At 40.3% G+C, this 26,069-nt stretch overlaps 2 protein-coding genes and 1 long non-coding RNA gene across 4 annotated transcripts in view; 2 read left to right on the forward strand and 1 right to left on the reverse strand.

Moving 5' to 3' along the window:
- Positions 1-823: 823 nt before the first annotated feature.
- LOC110015770 lies at positions 824-3,084 on the forward strand. The gene is made up of 2 exons (XR_002291028.2): positions 824-1,352; positions 1,470-3,084. It is a non-coding gene; the product is annotated as an uncharacterized LOC110015770 (long non-coding RNA).
- Positions 2,944-6,307, reverse strand: LOC101161566 (60S ribosomal protein L26). Its single transcript, XM_004073406.4, has 4 exons — positions 6,204-6,307; positions 5,428-5,599; positions 5,207-5,347; positions 2,944-3,109 (listed from the first exon to the last, which is right to left on the reverse strand). Exons 2-4 carry the CDS (start codon positions 5,593-5,595, stop codon positions 2,981-2,983), a joined length of 438 nt encoding a protein of 145 aa, XP_004073454.3. The 5' UTR covers positions 5,596-5,599; positions 6,204-6,307; the 3' UTR covers positions 2,944-2,980.
- A 430-nt stretch (positions 6,308-6,737) lies between these two features.
- LOC101161318 (serine/threonine-protein phosphatase 2A 55 kDa regulatory subunit B beta isoform) overlaps positions 6,738-26,069 on the forward strand; it is a 36,258-nt gene continuing 16,926 nt past the window's right edge. Inside the window, exon 1 of one of the 2 annotated variants that reach the window (XM_020706702.2) lies at positions 6,738-7,148. In XM_020706702.2, coding sequence (XP_020562361.1) covers positions 6,776-7,148 — 373 coding nt within the window. In that variant the 5' untranslated portion in view covers positions 6,738-6,775. Of the gene's footprint in view, positions 7,149-22,598; positions 23,439-26,069 lie in introns of those variants that run through there. The other variant, XM_020706703.2, reaches the window with a different exon arrangement.

The following is a 26,069-nucleotide window of genomic DNA, read 5'->3' on the forward strand; positions in this document are numbered from 1 at the left end:
GGAATGTTCTGGTAGAAAGGCCACAGCACAGGGTCCTCCGTTGTCCAGAGAATCTCCAATAAGCTCATTTTGAAGAAGCAAAAGATAAATCAATTAACCACATCAATCAATATTTTTCACAATAATAAGAAATAACAGTTTAGATTAAACATGTACCTATAGAGTGCACATTCCTGGTAGGATAAATCAGGGCCAATGATAGTTTAGGTACCAGATGACATCAGTAGAAAGGGATGGTCCAAATAATGGGTTCAACTGAGCCAGAATAGCTATCAGCCAGCTGACGGAAATAAATAATAAAGATCACAAATGTTAACAACACCTTGATGTGGATTAGACATGTGACCATAGGAGAGCATTCTAACCTAAGAAAGACTTGGAGCAACACTTCCATTACTCTGACTCTTCAGTGTAAAGTAACTGAGCCTCTACTGCCCTCTGATGTCCACAGATGTGAAACAATAGGCCTGCAACAGTCTTATAGAAAAAAATACTAACATATGGAAACACTTTTTAAAAATCAAATTTTTGCAAGACTTTTAATGTGTTTTTGTCTTTACTTGTCTGTAGATATCTTGTAGAAGCTGTAGAAGCTTTTATAAATTGTCATAAAGAAATTACATTTTTGCACTAATATATCTAAAGCTCAAGTACTATTTTATCACAAACTTTGCTTTTAGTTTCTCAATTTAAGTTAATATACAGTAATATGCAGACCTCTTAGTTCACTAAAATATAGCTGGAATTTATTTAGAATGACAATACTTACAAAAGGTAACAGCAGACTGCAGTCAATACCAGCATAGTGACAATCACTCTGTGAAAAGAAAAAAACAAACTAAACATTTATAGACAGGTGAGGGTTTACATTTACTCAAGTAACTTGAAAACATATAATCCTAAAATACCAAACTTTTCACTTGAGTTCAAAGTATTTAATTCAACTTTTATTCTTATATTAGTTTCTATTTTTTTTATTTTTGATAACTACTTCAATATTCTACTTGAGTAATAGTATTTTTAAAGTAATGCTACGCTGATTTGAGTCCACTTTATATTTAACTTTACATTTATATTTGTAATGTAACAAATACGAATTTTAGACAGTTTTAGTAAGTCATGTGACAAGACTGTCAAGGAGGCAAAAAAGAGGAAGCTATGGAGTTAGAAGTAAACTGTTGATTTACTTTGAAAAACTTTTTGTTGTAAAGATTAACATTTCAATAAAGTTTTTTTCTTTTTGAACCAATCCACACACTGAAAAATGGGCCGTCTTTATTCGCTGCAGTTAGCTAACCCAAACCTTACTGAATTGTTCGAGAAGGATTGTAAACTTTTTTTAATGGCAAAAAGTAAGTTATACAGCAAGTCTGAAGTCGCAATAAAAATGTATTTTGTGCGATATGTAAGCAAAAATAAGTCACATGATAGCAAAATATAAAGCGCTAGCTAATTTTAGCCTTCCACAGCTGGAGCTATCGCGCTTGGCTTACCCTCTGTTCGGTCCTTTGGGAATAAACCACGGAACAACTCCTCCAACGATGGCCCAAAACAGGGTCATGACTGACATGGCGATGGCAAACCTCTGATCCGCCATGGTGAGCGGTTTACGCAGAACTACAACAAATGGACGAACTTTAAACTTCCGAAAAGTTCAACAGAACGACGATCTCGCCGACGGCGTCAGAGGGAAGGCAGCACGGATCACATGACTCCTTCTGACAGAGGGAGGAAGTAGAAACAGGACGTTGTCTCTGGAATCATTTACTTTTTTATTTTAACAAACTGTCAATCCCTGTGAAAAATGGATTTTAAATAATTTGAAGTGTAAAACTTAATTTGTCAAGTCACCAGAAATTGAAAACAAAACATTTTGTTCTCGTTTGTGCGCTGTTCTACAAAGGCTCTTCAAGGTGTACTTAGTTTTTTCCCCAAACATGCCCTTGTTTTTACAGAGTCTTTAAATAAAGTACCTCTTAGAAGTTAGGTTTTAAGTAACATCTCAGCTGGAAAGGTCACTCAGTTAGCAGATAATTGGTTTTTATATTCAATATTCTTAAATCCTCCTCATTTTAGGCACAACATCAATACTCTTATCAACTTTGCCATCTAGAAGTATTTTAATTAACTATTTCTAAAGTATTTTTTTAAGTGTATTATTTGTGTTTTACTTGTATTTTAGTTCTGCTGTATGACATGTTTCTGTTTATAGTGTTGACATGGTGACCTCCATCCATCCATTTTCCTAACCTGCTATAGTCCTTTCAGGGTCACCAGAGCCTTTCCTGGCTTGTTGGGCGATGGCAGGGTACACCCTGCACAGGTTGCCAGCCAGTTCCAGGGTACGCAATCACTCCCACATTCCTCCTCGCTAGGAAACTTTACCTATCAACCTATGAAGCATGTTTTTGGTCTATGAATGGGTCTTGAAAATGCCCCCGCATGCACAGGGAGAACATGGTAACCCCACACAGAAGGTTGCCAGCTGGGATTTGCACCAGGGTCCATTTAGATCTCGTCTGTTCTGTACCCTTTTTTTTGCACTTATAGTTAAAAAACAAACAAAGAAGTTATATACCTAATTCATTTCATTCATGAATTTCAGTATTTATGGTTTTTGCAGCACTTGCACCAACAAAACCTTTACCCTATCAAAATTTTCACAATATTTAGCTCTTCAGAGTTTTTGTTGTATTTGACTTTTATAGCAGGTAACAAACTTTTATCCATTATTCCAGCTTTCTAAATCTCCCTCGGTGCCCATTATTCCTCATAACTATCACATCTGTCAGCGCTCATATTAACCTTTTTTCCTTAAGTTTTTGTTTTTCCATATTAAGCACTAGACATGACTGATTTAGTATCCCATTTTTACATCCTCTGGTATTTTTCAAATCATGAGTGATGATTGTGTCCCCACCCAATGACACAAATACCAAATGATGTCCATTTATAAAGTTTATTGATAACAAAGATCATTTTACTCCTGCATCTTCTCAATGGTCTCCTCCTTGTATTTGCCTTTCTCCTTTCCATCAGCGCGAGACTTGGCCTTGCGCTCCAGGATCTTCTTACGATCTTTGTCCAGTTTTAGCCTGGTGATAACCACCTGCAGGAGAAGAAACAAAAACGCAGGACTAGTCAACATTCTGACAGCAAAACGGTAAACCAAAAGCATGTGTATAAGGGTATAAATAGTCTTTTGTGTCTTAGCTAAATATTTAAAACTGATGCAACAACCCTTTGGGTCAAATTTCATCTTTGCCTTTTAACTGCCCTATTTGGATGTTGCCACAGAACATCATCTGCTTCCATCTAACCCCATCCTCTGAAGTTTTCTAATTTACGCCAACTGTTCTACACTAAATTCATGCACATCTTATTTGGTCTTCCTCTAGCCTCTTTCTTGGTGGCTTGAACAACAGCCTCCTTTTACCAAAAATTCATTACATAAGGAAATACAACGACACAAGGAAAAAAAACTATCTGTGTTTAAGAGTTAAGTGTGAGCAACATACACGTTTAAGAAGTCTTTTAGGTCCTGTGTCTGGAAGGAATTAGTTGCATTTCAAAATAGTGACCTTTGTAATTGTTTTCTGGTGCAGACCTCAAGATATTGACAAGGAATGTTGTATTGATATCCAGCACAAACTGATATGGTACTTTTACAATGACTAAGTAAAGCATAATCCAGTGCCCATTAGGATAACAACAGTATCCATTAATGCAGTGACTGTGGGTCCTCAGTTAAAAATCAGCCAACGCTTTAAAAGCAACAGACTTTTGTTTGTTCTTAAACTAACACAGACATGAACTTGAATCCTATTCATATCCCAATTAAGGAGGACATGAAAGTGGTTGGCGTGAGTAATATACTGAAAATAAGGTTAAATGTGGGTGGATGATACACCGTGGCGATCTCCACAGGGAGCTGCCAGTGTTGCAAAAAAAAAAAAAAAAGATTTATCCGGGCAATGCGTTCATTACCCCCTAGTCATTCAATTCTTCTGGGCATGTCAATTGGGCTCAGTGTTTCATATTGACGTGCATGTCTTTCAAATAAATAGACCATGCCTCTAATGGATCATCGAGTGAACTCTATGGCAAAATCGATCTGAAGCCATCCTTTAGTCTTTAATTCTTCATCCATCTGTAGTTTTTAGAATAAGCTCCTAAAGAAAATAAAACCGAAGAGTAGGCACAGTCAATTATTTATATATATTAAACTTAGCCGTAGAATGTTGACAGATTTGCTCCAAATTATACATTTATGCTTTAAGATCTAAACAGATCTTAAATACCAACTACAAACTTAGTGTAAATGTGGTTAGCATAATACCTTTAAGAGTTTCTTTAAAGAAGTAACACAAAAACAAAACCTACATCATGAAAGGAAACAGCTTTTAAAAAACAACTTCTCTACGTTTTGGTTTAGAGGTTGCGCTTTTCAAACACTTCAAATGTTTAAAAACTTTTACATTCAATAAAAAAAATTGTTAAACAAAATCATGTTATGATGTTACACACGTTTCCTTGCCACGTATCACGTATTACATGCTCACAGTTCAGCTCAAACCATGCACCAATTTAAAATAAAGCAAGACGCTGCAATCACATTTTAAATACTGGACTAACAGCATGAACTCAGCAAAAACAAGAAAAGCCCAACAAAGGAGAAAAGAAAGTGACATTTAATATGTCATTTTCTATATATGTGCGGCCGGTGTCTAAGGACTTCTTTGCTCAACGGAATGGGAGAAAGGGTTTGGTTGATAAGAGTGACCAACAACATTTAGCCTCGGACCCCCTTAAAATATGTGCGGGTGATGCAGCAATGTGAATTTTTGGCCTCACGTAAACTTCATGTTTATTTTCTACTAAAATGCTTATCTCTTTCAATTCTTTGCAAACTTTAAAATTTAAATGTCTTTTTTAAAAGTTGAGACCTTTCTGATAAGGCCTAGGACAAACATATGTTGTGAACAAGTACTCTCAACAGATTAAACAACAATAAATGGTACTTCAGGTTCAACCGCAACATCAATCCATCAATCCAGGTGTAGTCTTTATCACAGATTGTGTGACAGCCTCAGGCAGCATTAGCGTTCTTGTGCCACTAGTTTTTCTAATGATCACAGAAAAGAAAATAGGACACACATAAATCTGCCCATATGGCTAAGTAGTACACAAAAACGTGTTATTTTACCTTGCTGGGGTGAATGCCGACATGGACTGTGGTTCCGTTGGCCTTCTCTCTCTGCACACGCTCAATGTAAATGACGTATTTCTTCCTGTAGACCTGTACCACTTTGCCAATCTGCTGCCCTTTGTAGTGTCCACGAACAACCTGTAGTCAACAACAGCACTGGTCAAGTTGTGCATGCAGAGTATCCACCAAGGTATATAAAGTCATCTTAACCCCAGTACCTGGACTTCGTCATCCTTACGGATGGGCATGGACCTCACATTGTACTTCTGCCGGAGCTCCTTGGACAGAGGAGAAGACATGATCTTTCTCCTGATGTGGGATGGAGCATTGAAATGCCTTTTGCGGTTCTTACGGCGGGAGGACGTTACAAATGGATTCAGCTTCATTATGCTGTGAACAAAGACAAACATAAATATTAAACCCTTCCAAATAACTTTGACTGGAAACGTGACATTCATATCACTGTCATTAGTGGAAACTTGGGGGCATGGAATTGCATTATCGCAATTGTTTATTTAAGTAATTGGAACGTGGGACACGTAATCTCAATAAGCAAGAAGAAAGAATTTCGTTACAAAATATAGCACTCAAATTGCACACAAGTTACGTAGCTACATGTTAATGGCAAGCTAAGCTATGCGGATAGCATTAGCCAAAAATTAACCGGGACGCAGTTTTTGTCACAACTTTTAAAATCTAGAAACAAACTGTTTAAAAAAACACAGCCTTCAAAATGTGTCTGAGGTTGATATAATTGTGACTTCTAAGGGCATCATTTCAATATCTGGCTTGCAACACATGCAGTCACCGCCGGTCCTAGCATGTATCATGATAGGGTTTTTAACAACGCATCTACAATATGGGGACAAAATGACCAAATCTTAAATATATATCGACTTATTAGATGATTTGACGGTTGTACTTGATTACATTATGACAGCAGTGAGAGGATGGACAAGGATAACCTTTTGAAGCATTAGCCAGGCTATCTTACCCTGCCGTTCGCTCCTCAAGGGCCGGCGGAAAAGAGGCCCTGTATGAACTTCCGCTTAGCTTAGTCGACACCAAAATCTCGCGAGATGTATGAACGAGAACAGTGCCAAAAACAAAAACAACTTAAATTTACTGTTGTTGTTCTTTTTATTGACAAGTATACATGATTTTTGAATTAAATGACGTTATTGTGAGGAAGTGTACATGTCATGCATTTATTTATTTTTTGGGGGCAAAAAACAATAACAATGTACATTGGAAATAGGGATTTTTTTTTTACTACAAAAGAGAAAGCGCATTTTCCTCAAATTTAGTTTTATGAGCTGTTCGTGCTGAACAAATTGTTTTAAAAGTGCCACACGGTGGCGCCATATTTGTTTGATGAAAAACCTGCTTAGGAAACAAGTTTTGTTTAGGATACATTTGTAGTTATCGCTGTTTTTGCGTATATATCTGGCCTCTTCGTAAACAGCCGTAATTGTGTTGTTTACTCTAATCAGCTGACACACACGCAGGAGAGGATGTTATCGCGTCGGGACCACACGCACTCTGACCTCCCAGCTGTGGAGACAGATGAGAGTCCCCGTCCTGCATAAACAACTCGGCCCCTCACATCGACAGGGCGAAGTAGAGAAACGGACCGTTTCCGTTGGCTCCCCGGGGCGGGTTGCACGAACCCTGGACTGCGCTGCCTGCCTCCTGTCAGGGGCAAGTGATGCTGTCATCATAGCCCCCCGCGCCGCGGACACAGAGGCTCCTTCCCCTCCCGCACCTCCCCGTAGCATCTCTGACTGGCTGTGGCGACGGCAGTGCGGATGTGGAGCCCCAAACGCATCGCTCTTCACCCGTCTTCCAGCACCGGAGAAGATGAAATGTTTTTCTCGCTATCTGCCGTACCTCTTCCGCCCTCCGAGCACCATCCTGTCCTCCACTTGCCACACCGAAGGTAGGGTGGGACGTTTGAAGCTGTCACGGGACTGCGAGTTGGTTGCTCACTTCGTGGCATAAACCTAATTAACGCTCACACAAACCTGCAGGGAATGTGTGCAGAAGTTGAAGTGCCTAATTACTGCAACCCTGTAGTGTCAACCACCCATTTCATTCCATGTGAAGTTATCAAAAGTATCATGTCATCCAGTTAACTCACACAATAATGTCGCCTTCTTTGTAGAAACTGTTAAAGTTTACATTTTGTTTTTATTTTAAAATTTAAGGAATTATTGCTGTGCAGAAACACAGTTTGTGCATTCAACCTTACCTCCAGTTTTCTTATTTATTTGACTTATTCGTGATTTTGTTTAGACAGTAGAGAGTACACCCTCTTTTTAAATCACCCATTTCAAAAGCTAAGATCTCCAGATAATAAACCTTTCCAAGCAAGCACGTCCTGTCCACACAAAGTTATTTCCCAGGAGTTTTACTGAAGCTTCCATTGCTTTGTATGGCAGCTGCTCAATTCATCCTTCTGATTGTGCTGTCAGACACACCTCAAGAAGTTTAAGATTATTTGCAAAACCAGCCATTTACTAGGTCATAATGTGGGGAGGCATTGCATTATTTAGTTTTGCATGGTTGCCCTCCTTCCTTCCTGTGTCCTCAGCTCTCAAGAGCAGGAAGGAAGACGTTGTAGCAAAGAATGCAATGGTCAAAGCCACTTCCCCTCATAAAATGTGCAACTATAGATGACGTGAAGGCTAATCTTTTGCTCAATTTATTGCATTTTTAGTAAAAATTTGTTTTTTTTTAACCAATTTCTCCTTAAAATGATCTTTCATATGTTTTCAAGTTTTGTGTGGATTTCCATTAAAATTGTAAAATTGTTTAGGGATAGCTAAAAACGTGGAAAATACCAGTAAAAAATGTATCAATTAAATAAAATAACAGAACATTTACAGTAAAAATGTTCACATTTCAGTATTAAAAAATTAATATGTCTTATGTGGGACTAATTGTCCCTCTGAGATGTTACAATCGTACCGAAAACAAAGTATCATCTTACAGCTGCTTAAGTGTTGACGTCTAAATCAAAGCATAACAGCTCAAGTTCTCGGATGTGAAGGGTCGAGGACAACGAACCCAACGTTTCTGTTCATCCTCATTCCCTCCTCTCAAATCATTTTCTGATTTTCAATCCCTCTGGCTGACAGGTGAGTGGGATAACCAAGGAGGTGATGGGTCACAAAACATGGGACAGCAAATGTATCGGCAAAGTAACCCGATCCCATGCTTCTCTTTGTGTGGAGACTTTATAAAACAGTCAGCCAACGAGCAAGGGTGAAGGATGCTGAAATTCCAATGCCGGCGGCCAGTGGGGTGTGATGATGACACAGCAGATGACCCTGGAAATGTGATGAGTAAAGAAGGCACAGCCTCTCTTCTCTGCCCACTATCTGTTAGTGTCATAGTCAGAGAAGATTGACTATTTGTGCACTAATAATTGCACATTTGTAACGCATTGCGTGTCGACAAAACCCGATGCTAATTTGTAAGTGTGTTTAGAACATGCTGGGAGTCTTGAGGCTGGTCTTTGCATCACGATAATCCTTCCTCATGTCTGCTGCCCCAAGCTGAGCAAAGCTGACCTCAGGAAAAGTGACTGTGCGGTTACTATGTTTGTGGAAAAAAAACATTATATAAGCCCTGTTTTGGACCCTGTGTGTGTGTTCTCTTTGTTTATTTTGGCCTCTGTGGAAAACAGTGTGCCAGTATGGCTTTGTTTCACCTGGGTCTAGTCCCTGAGGGATGCACATCTTTTTTTTAATTTTTTTTTTTTATAAACCCTTTTACAACCTTCTATAAAATGTCTCAGCAGCTTTCATCTTTTAGTAAGATTTTGTTCATTCATTTGTTTTATGTTGTTTTCTTTTCTTCTGCAAGTCGACTGTGTTTGCTATGATGGATTTAGTCTCAAAGATGTTTGAAGGGTTTGATTGACAACCTATTTCTGTTTTTGTTGTGTCTGTCATAAAAAGAAATCCATATGCAAGTGACACTTCATCATATTTATTACTGCTATTAATGAAACGAGTCAATCCTGCACCAACATTCTCATAATTGGCTTTATATCGATGTTGTGACTTTATGCACCATATTTGTGCATCTAGAATTGTTTTTTGAGAGTAGTTAGCTTCACATTTTGGACCTACAGGGAATTTCTGCTATCATTTTGATAAAGCATTACAAGGAGTGTGCCAGGAAACAGCAAATATGCTGGTGTGCGGGTGTTCTGGTATTTTACAGCCTGCTGTGTTGTTAGCTCCATAGGCTCCCAGTTCACAGGTCAAATATGTTCTGTCATCGGGATGTTTTTTTTATTAGGGATACAAATGATTATAATGTATGTAACACACATCACAAGATGTGATTTTTGCAAACTGCTAATATTCACTGTTACCGAAAATAGAAACAAATAATGTCGGAACTTTGTAAAATTGGGCTTTCTCCAAAATGCAGACCTCAGCCAATGAATCATTTACAAGTAAACATGAAATTCCTGTTGACAAAGATGCAACAAATGAAACTTTTCTTGAGGGAAAGAATAGAAAGGTGCAGGTTTAAGCAAAACGTTATTGCACCTACAGTTTTCTACACACTGGCAGCTGAAGCACAATAACTGAAGAATAACAGGTCCACGTTAAAGACAACAGATCTCTAAATTTAAGAACCACAAAATCTATTAATAACCGATTAGATGATGCATAATAATAATAAATTCTGCCTACAATTGTGATCCCACGGCTGTGCCATAGGTGTGCATATATTTTAATTGTTTTATTGGTTTTGCAACAATGAAGATAACACATGCCCTAAAGAAACATGTAGGATACTCAACAACAAAAACTAAATCCTTTTCTTTCTTTCATCATAAATTGTTTTCCTTTATATAAATAATTACTACACTAAAACCAACGATTGTGTGGAGTGTCCTCTTATATCTTAGTAAAGGTAAGTTGTAACAAAACAAAAGGACACACCCAAGTGTAAAATTGCACGAGTCTTTCTATTGTCCTTATTACACATTTTCCTTTAACAGAGAAAAAGAACACTGGTTTTTATTTAGTGAATGAAAACTGCTCCTGAACAACCTTATTTGCAATTGTTTCACAAAACGAATTAAAAAGGGAAAAAAAGACAAATGTAACCACTTTAGCAGTAAATTAGACCATGTGTTCATAAACAAATAGTACAAAAACGATAAATCTTGAATGTGGCAATGAGAAAAAGTTAGTTTGTTGGGTTTGTTGAGGGGGGAGAGGAGGACAGTTATAGATGTAACACTATTTAAGGAACACAAAAACCCATGATGGGTAGTTTTGTAAGAATAACACTTAATACAGAGTTTGGTGTAGTTAAAGTAGCCGTAACCCTAACCTCTATATTACAAATTTATTCGAAAGAATTTAGTTTGCTTGTTGTAAAAAAAAAGTAAAACTCCATTTTCAGTTTTAGATTCTGTTCAGGTGGGATAAATTTAATAGGAACAGGTTTACTAAGAGGGTTAGGGGAGAGGAAAGCCACATAAAAAAAGGAATGTTTATGTTTGAACAAAAATATGCTATTGAGCTAAAGCGAAAATATTTGCCCCCATTGTGATTTAAAGCACCAGGATATTCTCTTTCACAGTTGGTAGAAAGCAGCAGAACATATCAGTGTCTTTCTCACGTGACACTCACCCACAGTCTCAGCTTACTATAAACACTTCCTGCTAGGTTTCAATGAAAAACAAGCAAAAGCCACACCATAACTGAAGTGTGTCATCGCAGCAAAAACAGTACAAGTTACTTTTCTCCCCCTTGGGGTAAATATTTGTTTTGCAATAACTAGAATGAAGATTTCTTTTTCATTTTAGACTTTATAACTCAACATTGACCCAGTGTTGTGAAGACACTCTAAGTAAATAATACAGACTTTGCTTCATTTGGGAGCTCCTGAAGCAGACAGAAGGGCTCCTCATCAAGCTTGACTGCTGTCCTTTGCTCTGGCTGACAAAGCTGCAGCGGAGATGCAGCTACTATCGGGACTGGGGTATATATAGAACATCAGGATGGGCTTCCTCTTTTCTCAGTCTCCCTCTCCGACCATCTGTCTCCGAGGCTCTCTGAAAGCTCATGGAGGATAAAGGGAGGAAGGTTGCTGCAAACAATTCAAATTCTATTTGATTAGAATAGAACTTTATGGATTCCACAAAGGGGAAAATACTTTGTCACCACAGTTCTATTAAAAACAGAAGATAGATAACAAATTAATAACAACAATGATGTAATAATTCAACCTAATAATACTTATATACCATAAAGAGAGATAAAGGGGGATACAATCCAAATTTACCACACAGTTTAAAATGTGTTTGCTTTTTAAATAAATTGTGTAACTCGTGATAAAAGCTTAGATTTGCTTAAAATAACTTTTTACAATATTTTTGAAAGACAAGGTTCACGATTTTTTTCCCTGATTCTCTCAGCTCACCTTCCACAGTGCTGCTTTTCTCTTCATCATCAGCATCATCATCATCATCATCATGCACATATCTATTTACCATTGTTTTTGGCTAACAAGACTACAGTTAAGTTGGAATTTAGTGTGAGCCGAATTTCTTTTCATTCCAGCTTTGATAATACTATCCTCTATTGCTGAGTCATCACACTGCCATTTGTGTGATCGAGTAATGCGGTTGGTGTGAAGGAGGGATAAAAACAGAATCTAGAGTAAAGAAAGAAAGAAGGTTAGGAGGCTTCTGTTCTAACGATGTGGTGTTTCAGTGTGTAAGAGATTGAGGGAGAAACAGAGACAGCATCTTCTTCCTCCATGACTTACTGTACTGAAAACTGTCACTGTTCTGCCTGAATGCTGTTCTACACATGAGGCATGGCACTGGATAAATAATGTAGCCTAATGCTACTGTCTCTAACTGTACATGAGGTACCACTCTGCTCTCCTGTCTCCTATTTCTGTTCACTTTGGGATGTAACAGGATGGCACAGGTGATCTGTCACTGCATGGCCTATTTTTGTTTTTCCAGATTATTTGTTCACCTTTAGACATACAGTTTGAGATCAGCCTTATTTGACACTTATTTATGTTAGATCCATACATTTTTTCAACCATCTATCAAGAATTTGCTATTAACAAAGAGTTCACTGACTGCTATTTACGTACAACAAATCTACACAACTCATTGGTAAAATCTTTCTTGAACCCTTGTGCTATCCTAGGCACTTTAACATTGGGAGTTGGGTCATCTAGACCCACTAGACAGTGCGCTGAACCTTTTTTCTTTAATGATTTGTGATCTTCACTGGTGTCCATGGATTACATGAAATCTTTCCACCTTTATCCACCTTTGTCATGGTAGGGAGAACACGTCAATGCAAGGGTGGGGTCACCTAAGATAGCACAAGGGCTAAACCCAACTTTATTACAGATTGTCATTTTCTAACAATTAGCTTCTTGTTGCAGCCTCTTTGACTTATATTGAGATGTCATTGGACTGATACCAAGATTCCAAATGTCATTTTATTGTTTGTGTTTTAGTCACAAAAAAATGTTGCATGTTGAGTCAATATAGAGACATTTGTGCATCATTATAACATACATAACAATTTAAAAATCCACTCTGATGAAAATGGCATTTTTAACATTTTATTTTAAGAGACACATATAAAGAAAATGAAGATAAAATTGCACTGCTGAGTATTTCTTTATTCAAACCGTCGTGAATCAGGAGCAGACTACATGCTGTTTGAAAAAGCTTGACTACAGATCCCCGCTCCATTCTTATGCATCCACTTGTAGATGATCCCATGCACGTCTTTGTTTTCCTCGTCTGCGCTGACATCTGGATCAAAACTGTACAGCTGGATAGTTCCAATATTGCTCACCACTTTTGTTTCACTGGTAATGTTAGGTTAAGGGTTGTGAGGGGATGTAAGCTAGCGGGAGAGATAATGTTTTAACGCAAACAAAGGGATGCTGGTAAAATTGTCTTTTACAAAACTTTGGCTTCCTAAAATATGAGCAGTTTTACAGCTAACCAGCTGTGACTTTAAATTAGTGAGGTTTGGAAATTCAGTTATTAGTGGTTAGTTCATATTGATCTGGCTAAACAGCTGCGTGACCCATCTAGCAGAAATGTGTTTGTAGGCCTGCTGCGTGTTTAAAGTAGGATACTCCGCTCAAATTAGGTTTCCCACCAGCTGCCAGTTCTATACTCGGAAGTGAGTTACAATAAATATTTCTGAAGGCCAAATCGCAGCAGTTTGATGATGCATCCTGAGAGGATTTTTGGCTCCTCGTTTTTTTTTTCTTTTTTTTTTTTCTTGTCTTCTTCGATTGGTTATGCTTCATGTCTGGCTTTCTCAGAGGAACCTTTGCTGAAAACTGGTGTTTCACTTGTGTACGGCTGTACTTGAACTGAATCGGGGGGGGGGCACAGTGGCTTTACAGTGATGTTCAAGCCAGAGCCGTATTTCAGTGTGCCCATCTGGGCTGTTTGAAAGGGTTGCTCAGTCTTAAGGAGGCGGTCATGCTGCGGAGTGCAGTGGGCGATGAAGGGGGTGTTGGGAGCAGGAGGAGAGAAGAAGATGAGAGTGCACATTTTTTTCCTTTCTTATTTTGGGGGGGGGGTTGTGTGCCTTTTCCGGTAGAGTTGAATCTGAGGCTTGGCTGTGACACACTGCTCTGCCTGTTTTCATACCAAGCACTTGCTTCTGGCAGCTAACCATCTTAAACTTACCAAAGCCTCTCCCCCTCACACCGTTTTCTTTCTCCCTCGCATTGTGGCTCATCTTTGCCCTGCCGTCATCTCAGCTTTCATTCATTTGCTCCTTTCTTCTCTCCGTCTACTTTTCCTTTTCCTACCTTCAGTCTCATTTGAGTTTTATTCTTTAGTCTTCCGGTGGTACAGAGGGGTGTGGGACAGAACTAATGCCTCCAGGTTTCCATAGTGATACTTTGTGTCTTGATGTCATTAGTATTGATGGTGTGCAGCAAGGCCAGGCTGTCCTGGCACTGTTTTCTGTTTACCCCAAACTTAAGTTATTTGCTAATAAATGACCGTGCGATTCTGGAAGTTTGTGTCTCACTGATGAAAAGAAAAACCAGGTGACAGGGCTGTAAGGATCTGTGGTTCTCTTTTTAGAAACCCTGTCAACACAAAGCAGCATGAAATGATTCCAGGAGGGATTTAAAGGAGGAAATGGCGGCTGCACTAAGAAACATCCTCTCTGTCTGCCGGCTCCTCGTATGATCGCTGGAGCGTGTCTGCAGAGCAGACCTCCCAGCCGTCATTCCTTACAGCTGCTTCTGACTCATCTGTATTAAAAAGTGGATTCACACGTACGCATCATTCTCTTAGAAACACATGTGAGTGGGATTACTTCCACGCATGTGCACCCACGTGTATGACCTCATACATCTGTGGGAAAAGCTCAGATTTTCGGCCTGCATCCTTTATTGTATCCACCTCTGGCAGCCTTTTTAGCTCAGAGTTCCCCTGCAGGCCTTTGTCTGGCAGGTCGCAGGCTCTGCAAGCCACAGTAATTAGTTCTGCTTGGATTTTTAGAGTAGGTTTGGACAAACTATGGATTCCATATTGATGCTGTCACATTATGTGCAGGCAGAGCACATCTCTTGGTCGAACACATAGCTCACAGTACAGAGGCTCACGCTGCTTTAATTTGGAAACATTTAAAAATAGCTTTGCATGGCAGTAGGAATGTACTTATTTTAGGGGTTATTTTTTCCACAACTCAGACCGAGTTTTTTTGTTTGTTTTAAATACTTAATTTTAGCATTTTTGCCTGCATTTGTGTGAATTTACAACAGATTTGAAAAAAGCAAATTTTCACTCTTTTAATTAAAGAACAAAGAACTGACTCAGTTTAAGGGAAAGAGAGTAGTTTCATCTAATCTTATTATTTATAATAGTTTATAGTGAAGATGTAGCCTCTTAGACAGTTGAAAAGTAGTGATTTACTGATGCACTGTGTAAAAATTTGAGGCCTAGGAACCTGTTGGGTATAAACAGCCTTTTAGCAATTGGAGAAGGTCCCAGTTGAGGAAAAGCCAAGCTCCTCTGGCAACCCCCTTAACAGAATGAAATGAGTATTAATATTTATTAAAGACAAAACATATCTAAATAAAAACACTCACACTGTGCTTTAGTCTTCATTGTACAACTTATTCCCAATGAAAAATGTAAAAAATGCTTAAAAAAATAACTTAAAGCTAAATCAGAACATGGCCCCTAGCTGATGCCCTCTAATACTGTAGTAAACATGGTTTACTTACCCGAAATAATTAAATTTAATGATTCATGATTTACATTTTTTAAACGTCTAATTTAGACTATATTTTTTTTAGTTATTTGCTGAAATTTTACAACTTTTTCCATTTTTCCCCTCAACATTTGGAAATAAAATAAACATTATTTTGGTGCTCTGTTGCAATTCCTTTTGCTTAGTTGTTGGGCTACAACTATCTTTGCTTTTCCCCTTTAAATCCAATTTTAATGGGGCTGCAGTTGTGTGGGTGTACACGTTTAAATATGTGCAAATGCTCCCTCTTTAAGTCTAAATGCTCCCTAAGTGTTTGCATGTGCAAGTATGTGTGCAAGTGTGCATGTTTAGGTTTTACTTTGTAATCCCTCTTTTTACCACTTGGGGGAGCTCTAAGATCACCTCCTCTGCTGCTAAACTTATATAGTCTATTTATTTTTTAATCACTGTGATGGGAATTATTGTGTTGTTGTACACAGTTATGTATTATCTTTTATTATCTAAAATTACACAAGCGTAGAGACAGACACATAGACATAGACAAACAGATACAGACAGACAGACAGACACTGACAGACAGGGATACAGAGATTGAAAGTTTTTTCTTTTCTTTTTTTAGCATCACTACAAGGCAAAAGTGTTTTTGCCAACAGCCAGGAAGACAAACAGATAGACAGATGGACAACCCAATTGCCAGCATGTATTCTCATGCTCAGCTATATCAGAAATGGCCAACCCCTAAGGCTACTCTGCAATAGAGAGACCCCCACCATTCACACACCAGATCAATAAACTAAGCAATAAAAATTAAGCCCTGTCTCCTGCAGAAACTAGCTTTTGAGATTATTGACATGTTTCTATTAAAGTGGCAAGTGGCAACGATTTATCATCACAGCCAGGGAGGGGTTGATCCCACCTTAAGGTTGGCTGCGTGTGTTTGTGTGTCTGCTGTTGATAGAAAAGTGTGGATGGACAGCTTGCCACCCGGCAGGACCACAACTTCAGTCTATCTGTGATCCGTGCTGGCAGCTGCTCTGCCAAATGGGATTTTCCTGGAGATTACAGCTGCTGAGTGTGACACGCTTGCATGTGTTTTGTCTTTGTGGTTGACAGAGCAAAAAAAAAAAAAAAAAAAAAGAAAGAAAGAAAAGGAACTGTATGTGTGTGTGTGTGTGTGTGTGTGTGCGTTTGGAGACTTCTGAGCCGAAGTGAACAGAGGACATGCTCTGCTGTCACATGGGGGTGGTAGACACACGACTGAAAGGCAGCAGGAAAACCTCTCTGGCAAGCGGTAGTAAATAAAAAGGGAGGAAGCATGTTTGGATGATGGGTCAAGCGTTTCCTACGCTGCTTGTGTTGTTATTCAACAAATTGACTCTTGTTGAATTCGGCCCCCTCTTATGGAGGTAATAGCTCCAAGACAAGCTTTTTTATTTATTTATTTATTTTTTACTGTTGAATGCTTAGAGAGGAATTCCATAAATGTCAACCATATTGATGCTGCTGCTTTATGACATTTCTTTAATTTCTAAAAAATAAACCAATAAATTTCAGCAATAAAGTAATTACAACAGCTGAGATCCTTGTCAAATAATTTTGTTTACCTCAGCGTCTGCTCTAGGAAGAGCTGTCCACGGTCCTGAACATAAGCTGCGCACCGATCCATGGCTATGCACGGGGAGGTGGCTTTGCAGTCACTAACCTACTTAACCTACTTTCCACTGGCCAGTCTTTCATCTGTCTACAGAGAGGAAAGTACTCCAGGATAAATATAGCATCCCCACAACACATTAAAGTGTCGGCGCACGTCTTCCAAGCCCCGCAAATGATGCTTGTCTCACCGTGCGCCTCTTTTTAATTCATCCCCTAATCAATTTACAAATTAAATCCAGCTTTTTACTGAACACGAGCTCTCCATGTTTGTCCCATTAACCCAAACAGCAGAAAATGTGTTGGGACATGCCCAAAGCTTCATTGAGATGAATATGTGCAAAATAATGGCGTTTTAAGATCTTAATTGTTGACAGCTGTTGTGCTGCATTGCAATAGCAGTTCAATTGCAGTTTCCTAGCAACCAGAGAGGTACAATGCAATGATTTTTTTCTGCTAAGTGGCATCATTTTCTCTCAGCAAGAGTATTCACAAAACAAATTGTACTCGCAGATAGTGGATGTTTCCCAGCCTTTAGATCAATTCATTTTTCTTTTTATGCAGATATTCTTTTGTTTGCATATTTGCAAATGGAATAGATGTGTTCTTGGAAACAGAATTGTCTTGATTAAAGTTCACCCAAAAGGCTCCGTCCTGAGCTAATCATTGAACACACATTTTTTTTTCAATTAATTTATTATGAAGGGAGGCAGAGAGAGTATGGGCTTTTTGGGGGGGGAGGGGAGAAGAAACTCAGAGGGGGTAGAAAGAAAAACCCAATCCTGCTGGTCCGAAGTCTTCGAGCAACGGAGCATTAGTCTCATCCTGATTTAATTGGAATGACGCCAGGATAAAAGCTTGCTGATTTAGGCTCAGCCTCTAGGCTTGATTTAATGCCCTCTACCAAAACTGTGCATCCATCGTTTTATCTTTCTTTTCTGCCCCATCCAAGGTTTCCCTTTTTCCCTCCCCCACTCTTTCCTCATTCATTCCCCTACTGCTATGTATCTCCATCTGTACACTATTATTGGAACTGATGCAGCTTTTTATCAAATTAAGAGCCAGAAGGTTATTTATTTCCCACAGAATGGACTTTTTCTCTTTCATTTTATCCATACTTGTGTTTTTATGCACTGAGGTGGTGTTTCACTCCTGTAAAAAGGTCAACTGAGACGGTGTAGGCAGGCCAGGGTGCTGCTTTCTCAGGGCGTACTCCTACTCAGTCCCATGACAGATGGACTGCCAGGACAATCCTATTACACCCATGTGTTTAGCTCGTCTTAATGCCGGGGTGGGTTGCCTTGCTAATAACAGGCATTGAGGGTTGGAAGGGAGAATCCCTTGCTACTCAGTGATCATCATCCTGATTTGTTTGATAACATGGAAATGACCTGAAAGTAGTGAGTGCCGAGTGAAAATTGTAATCACGGCGACTCTGGGGCCGGCGTGGTCCGCTATGATGCGGTAAGGCACACTGAGGGTTGTCACATCAAATCAACTCACTGTTTGCAATTAAAAAAGCTGCGCCACGTTACTGCACTCAATGAATGTGTTTGTTTTTTACATTTGACATATAAAATACTACATTTTCATGTAACCCAACAACATCAACCTAATGACTATGCAATCGGCCTTTAATTAATGAAGCATAAGACATCTAATGGTTGATGATTAATGCTGTGTGTGACCTCTCAGTTCCCCTAGAAAATAGTCCTCAGTTTTGTAGGAAGGGAAGAATAGGATACATGATAAATCCAATGTTTGATAACCTAATAGTATAATAGTGTTATGAAGCATCCATGATGCATTTGTGTTTGAATTATTTTAACAATGAAATATTTTACAAATGTTGATGAATTTGGGAATATTAGCTAACAATTTGCTGTAATTTTGGGAAAGTTGCTGCTCTTTCTCTGTAACATTGATAATTATAGACTTTTTTAAACGCACATTTGAATATGACACAGCAGGAGTGGTATTAGCGTCTGGATTCTAATAACGTTGAGGTCCTGCTTGTGTCCATGTTGATTTAATGTCAAGATTTAGCCTTATTATAGCAGCACTTTTCATTTGATGGCATGGTAAGATAGCAAGGTAAGATCCTGATCGACTGTATATCGGGGTAGTTTGAAGTCAGATAATTTGTTTCACCTATAAAACTAAAAGGTGTAAAAAGATAAAATAACAGAGCAGGGGGAAAAAAACAGTGATAGTGAGGGGTCAGCTTCAAACACATGTGCATTTAGACAGACGATTAAGACAGAGATGATCATGATGTGGTGTGGAAGTGAACTCCAGAGTTTGGGAGCTGAGGAGATGAAATCTCTGTTCCTCCTAGTACCTCCTATGTTACGCTGTCTGCAGGCGAGAATTGGGAAAACCTGATATCAAGATCGTAGACCACTCGGTGAGCCCGTAGAACGAGAATGTTCATTTACATTTTTTTTCCAAAGGCATGCTGGAGGTGACAGGTCTTAGCAAATACTTAGACAATAGGGTAAGTAATTGTGAGATGCTTACTAGTGCTGAGATGCAGGCGAACCCTGCAAACTGCGCAAGGGGCCCTTTAGTGCTGCTCAAGTGTTCAAGTGATCAGTGTGCGCTCCTTGCATGTAGCCTAGTTGGGATTCAGACAATTAGACAATCAGAGCACAGTTTGTGTGAGGATCCTACAGGCACTTACCTGCATACCCAGTGCCATCATTTGCGCACGGTCTGTAAGAAACCAGCACGGGCACCTCACTGACGGCTGTGTGGTGTAAGGGCATCGTACAACAGCATGACCAGTATGTCACAAGTGAATGCAACTTACATTATCCTCACAAATACTTCACAGTATACTTACCACATGCAGCACAATCGTACATTGCATTTTCATAAAGTCCTTTTAGGTGGCCCCATTTGGGCTGCACGGTGGCGCATTGGTTAGCGCTCTTACCTCACAGCAAGAAGGCCCCTGGTTCAGGTCCCGGCTGGGGGACCTGAAACAGAACAACAATGGGGGATCTCTCTGTGTGGAGTTTGCATGTTCTCCCCGTGCATGCGTGGGTTCTCTCCGGGGACTCCGGCTTCCTCCCACCATCCATACACATGCTTCATAGGTTAATTGGTCACTCCAAATTGTCCATAGGTGTGAATGTGAGTGTGCATGCGTGTGTGATATGTGTGACCCTGCGACAGACTGGCGACCTGTCCAGGGTGTCCCCTGCCTCTCCCCATAAGTGGGGATAGGCTCCGCCAGCCTTGTGACCGCGAAACGGAAGAAGATGAATGAATGAAGAAAAAAAAGGTGGCCATAAGATGCTCAAAGGAATTGCAAGACACCAAGATGTAGCTATTTCTTTCTACGACCCCCAACAAACCTGGACAACCCAAAAATCCTGCAGCACCCTTACGGGTCAACCCTCCCTGTACGGGTGCATGTGACTAAAATTGAGGGACATGGAGGAGATGGTAATGTGGAGGAGTCCAGACAAAGTTCTCCAGACCAGGTTGTGGGTGATCACTCCTATCTTTGTAACCATGTCACCAAACGATGACCTTTCTAAAATTAGACACCCCAACACATCTGACAGTTGAAGCAGTAAGGCACTATTTCAAGTTGGAAGTCAAGAAACAAATGATGGATGTGTAAGATTTCGTTGGTATCCAATCAAATCAGTTGACTATTTCCAGTTTAAAATCAAATAACTTTACAGATTTCCCATTAAAAGGTTTTCGTTTGAGCTGTTTGTTTAAAACATATTTGCATACTTGTACAAGACAAAATGTGTTAAAGAGTGTAGGCACTGGCTGCTATATTGAATTCATTCATGGTAGCCTTCTATTAGATGGATTAGCTGAATTAAAAAAAATCTATATCCGTACCTTCGAGTCTCGACATTTTTCCCTGGTGAATACACTGATGAATGAAGCCCTAAGTTATGAAGTGAGTGAAACTGAAGAGGTGTAACTGCATGTGTAAGTTGCATGTGTTTATTGGTATGCATGGCGCGTCTTCGCTGCCTGTAGTCCCAATACAGCATCTCAGGTCAAGCAATTACCACACATCAGGGAAAGCAATTGGGCTTGACTAAAATATCATTGCCATGTGATGCTGTCCCTATGTTTGGTGCTGCTAGAGCCTAATTTAACCCACTTTGTCCACACGATTGAAAGAAATTGAGGACACGCTCTCCAATTGCGGTGGCCCCCCGAGCATTTCCTGCAAGTCTGATGCTCAGCAGCTGGGCTGTGGATGCCATGTCACTGGTGGCTTACCCAGTGGAGTGCAGGATGGGGTGTAATGAAGGAGAAAAAGAAGGTGGAGAGCATGTAGGTGGAGGGTCAGAGGAGAAGGGCAGCATTAAATGAGTCACGAGGGCAGAAACACAGGTTTTCTTTATTATTATGGACTTTGAGAGGACAGCTTGACATGAAACACTGGAAGACAGTGGTTGATATATATAATAACACTGATCCTACCTGTAGCTAGGAACAGCATATTCCCCTTGAATCTTTATTATACAGTAAGAAATATCTGAGTCTGTACATGGTTGTGTTTTACATCTGGGCCACTTTTTCTCCATCACATCCCAACAAAGTGTGTCAGAACTGAGCCTCTCATCCACGTGGCTTCATCCTGATAAACCCATTGTTCCACTTTCAGTTCCATTCTCTCCTCCGGGCTGTAACTTAGCCAGCATCTCTTTCATTTTTCTGTTTTAATCCTGTTTAAATAATGATAGAGATGGGAGACACTGCTGACCACTCAGTTAGATCTAAGAGGGTCAAGGATGACAGAATTTCTCTGCAAATTTCATTAGAGAAGCAGAGGAGTGTAAATAGAGAAACACGTGAATTGCAGGCCTTCGCTCACTCCCCAGCGTTCATTATCTTCCTGCATGGGTGATGCCTTCCTAATGTATTCTGGTGGAGGTTTGAGGGTGATGGGGTGTAAAATAGCATTTGTAGAAAAGCTTTTTTTTTTTTTTAACATCCACCCCCCTCCCAGCCAAATCCCCATTAGTAGAACAGCGGATTGCATGTGCAAATGGTTGCCATGGATTAGACAGTTAATGCATTTAGGACAGGGGGGCTCCACAATCTCTTGATTGCTGCTGCTATGTCTGCAGAGGTTCATGAGGGGAATATATCCAGTCCCTTTGTGGAGGCAGAGAGATTTAGAGAAAAGTGAGTAGATAAGGACAGGGATGCTCAGATTAAAGAGCCAGAGGGCTGCTTGTCTGTAATGGAAATAAGGTATTTCCATAAAATGATACAGAAGGCAAACCTTTGTTTCCATGTTTTGGTGTTGCAAACTTCTGCAGACATGCAAGGTAGAAAAGAGAGGGAAAGTTGAGTCAGTGTGCTGCAGAAATGAACAGATTCCTCTGCAGCATGATGGATCTAGCAGGCTTAACCCGGCACCAGGTTGTAAAGCCGGCGTTACGCTCACAGCTGCGCCAGGAGTGATTGAAATAAATGCGAGGTCTTTCCCGCGTGTTTAGTGGAACATGAGGAAAGCGACACAGTGGCTGCTGCAGGGAGGGGCTCCACTTTGCTCAAGCGCAGCAGCAGAGGAGCACTTCTGTGGACGAAGCGACCGTTGCGCTAAACGGCACTGTGAGTCAGCTGAGCATCTCAGCCAGCGCGACGTGCCATGCCGCGCCGCGCTCCCGGGGATGAATGACAGAAGAACTCTGAGGAACCTCCACACCATCATCATCTCCTCCTCCTCAAAGATGCGGGTACAGAAAGGTCAAACTCTGGAGATCCTGACGAGGAAACGCTGAAGAATCCGCGCGAGCTTGTTGACGCATAATCGCACCCGCCCCGCTGGCACAGGGAGGGGGGTAAATCCAACCAGCCTGCCTAAACTCAAATCCTTCAGAAGATTTACCGGAGCTGCCGCTGCGGATCCATCCTTCCAGAAGATTTCAGTGACTTTCTAAACCATTTGTGGGATATTTGGTGACCATTTCAGAACCACACATTTGGACGACTTAAAAGCGAATTAGATCCACTACTGGGATCGACTCCTTGACTGCGTATACTGTGGGGACATCTTCGCCCATCATCATCATCATCATCATCACCATTATAATCATCTCCCTGACTCGATCCTGCTCGCTTTCATTGCCCCGGAGGTCTGGAGCCATGACAGGCCCCCCGCTGGTTCCACTGGCCTCCTGCTGACGGCACCGGGGCAGGATGGGAGCAGGTCTGCCGCTTTCAGGATCCCAAACCAGCCGATTTATCAATGGAGGAGGAGAGTGACTCTCGGAAAATCAACAACAGCTTCCTTCGCGACCACAACTATGCAACCGAAGGTACTTAGAGCAGATCATTGCGCGCATTGTGATTCCATTTAGACGCAAAAAAATGTAATCAATCACAGCTACTGTAAATGAGAATCAAAAATCACAACTTACATAAAAAAGCGTGGGTGGTTTAGGCGTCACACCTCAAAATTAGGAATTTGGATATATTAAAGGCACATTTGGCAAGATTGCTTTACTGCCAGTATAAGTGGATAGGCGGATTTCCATCACACCCTCTATTTTAGAGGACCGGTGGAATCACAGCACAATGATGAGAAACAAGGGATTAAATCAGATTTGCAAGTGCCTCTGTAATCTGTCATTTTACTCTGAGGTGATGGAAGTGTCTGTTTCTTCATTCACTTGTTGAAAGTTAATGCAAGGAAATGTGGATTCCCATCTGTTTCTTCTCTTTTTACTTTAGATTGCCTAAAATAGCCATGAGCATTAGCAGTTCATTGCAGCTCACTGACCACCCATTTTCCATCTGTTTGATTGTTCTATAATACCTTTATGATCCCCCAAACACCTTGCATAAAAAAGACCATTCAGAGGTAAAACAGTCATTTATCATATTATCACATCAGGTCTAGGCAATTACACGTTTATGGGCATGAACTGCTGTGTGCATGACATAAAAAACACTGCAAGCGTTTAGAATTTAACAGCTTTGTGCAGCGGCTGAAAACTACCCATTTTCAGAGTTGATTTCACATCATCGTGTAATCTTGAAATGCAGCGTACCCTTTAAATATCAACATTTACATATCAAAAGCTACACATGTGGCATTTTCATTGCAGATTAAGCCAACAATCAATATTTTTGTGCACCTTCTTTGATTTATTCTGCACTCAGATTGGGTTTTTACAGATCTGGTTGAGCTTTGTTTGCTATCTTGCTCCTCTAGATGGTTTGAGGACAGAGTAATCTTAAATATTACACATTTTATACACTTATTTCTGCCGTGTACCCCAAAAAAAATGGAAAACATACTTTAAGAAATTAGTATCTCACTATAAAGCAGCAACAAGGATGTTATGTGCATTTAGATCTGGAACTTCTCCCATCTGCATTTAACCCCAATGCTTTTAAGGCCAAAGGAAAATTGAAGTCAGTGCTTAAAAAGTCTAATTTTTATGCATTTATGCTCATTTGCTTTCTATCATCTTCCACAGGAAGGGAAGAAAAATAATTTGCTGTGCTCCTGCTCATAGATGATACCCTGTCATCGTTAAATACACAGTCACAGGTTCAGAGTGAGAGGCGGCAAAGTGGGGGGTTGGAGTGATGGATATCTTTGTTTGATGTGTGAGCTGAAATGAAAAAAAAAATGGGAGGGGGGATCTTCCTCTGCCTGTCTCTCGCCGTCTCTCGCAGTTTTTGCTTCTGATTCATTCATTCATCAGATCTGCTGAGAGTGGATGACAGCCATACAGATTGTAAAAATGTGTCTCCTTATGGACTTTACAGTCGGTGGCCCATCTGTGCTCCTCTCCTCTTCTTTGTTATACTTTATTGCTGCGATTTATGACTGATTGCCCCACTTCGTAAATCCTGGACAAGCGTCCATGCAAACAACTCCTAAGTGATATGAAGTCAGGATGCTGCCGGTGCTGAGATCCATCGTCTATCATTCTAATTTCATCAAAGCGCGCATGCTCCATCTTCCTCAAGACCACACACACACTCCGTCACACAGACACACACATACAGACCCTTGGTGAGTGGTAGTGACCTGCTAGGGATTTCCCTCAGGACATTCTGTCCCACAACAGCAGGACACTATAATGATGTCACACTTTAGTGATGTCACAGATGCTGACCTTTGCTTCATCCTGTGTTTCAGCAGGTTATTTGGTGGTTATGACTTAACTTTGTGCTCACGCTAATGTATGCTTGTCATTCATGGCCAGTCTCCTGTTAACGTGAAAGCTAAGATCCATAAGCATCATTATTATGGAAAAAGCATTACTCTACATGCTGATTTGCATTCTGCATCTACCAGCAAATGACCCGCTCCTTGCTTACAGTGATGGGTTGGATAATTTGTGTCTAACTGTAGCTGCGCATTTATGTTGAGTCGGTGGACCGTTACACTTCCCCAACATTGGACTCAGTTCATTTTCATAATCTCCACTTTGAATGTTTGGATAATGGATGTGATGTCAGATAACTCAACACTCAGTTTAAAAATGCGAATAGCTTATTTTCAGCGAGGCACGGCCTAATCTAGCGTCTACTTTGGTTCTTTATCATTTAGCCACTGAACAATACCATAAGGATCACTATACCCAACATTTTTGTCTTCATCGTTCTCCTCTTTTTGCCATTGTACATCTGTCTCATGTGTTGTGACCTCTCTATCTCCAGAAAATACTCATGCAGTCCTGCAACGTGGAGCTTGCAGCTTTTATTGCCGCCTCTGATGAGAGGAGAGCCGAGCCCGGTCGCCTGTGCCAATGCAAACGGCCTGGGGCCACACTTTAGGACCCCTGCATAAAAAGATTTAGCCCAGCATACCCTCAGGTCCTATCCATTATTCACCAAGAAACACTCCGATCGCAGGGCCCCGCCTAGCCTCACAGTGGAAGAAAGATATTACACGTGTGTGTGGTGGTGGGGGTGTGTGTGGGGTGGTG

Source organism: Oryzias latipes, chromosome 10 (genome assembly GCF_002234675.1).
Source record: "Oryzias latipes chromosome 10, ASM223467v1".
NCBI lineage: Eukaryota > Metazoa > Chordata > Actinopteri > Beloniformes > Adrianichthyidae > Oryzias > Oryzias latipes.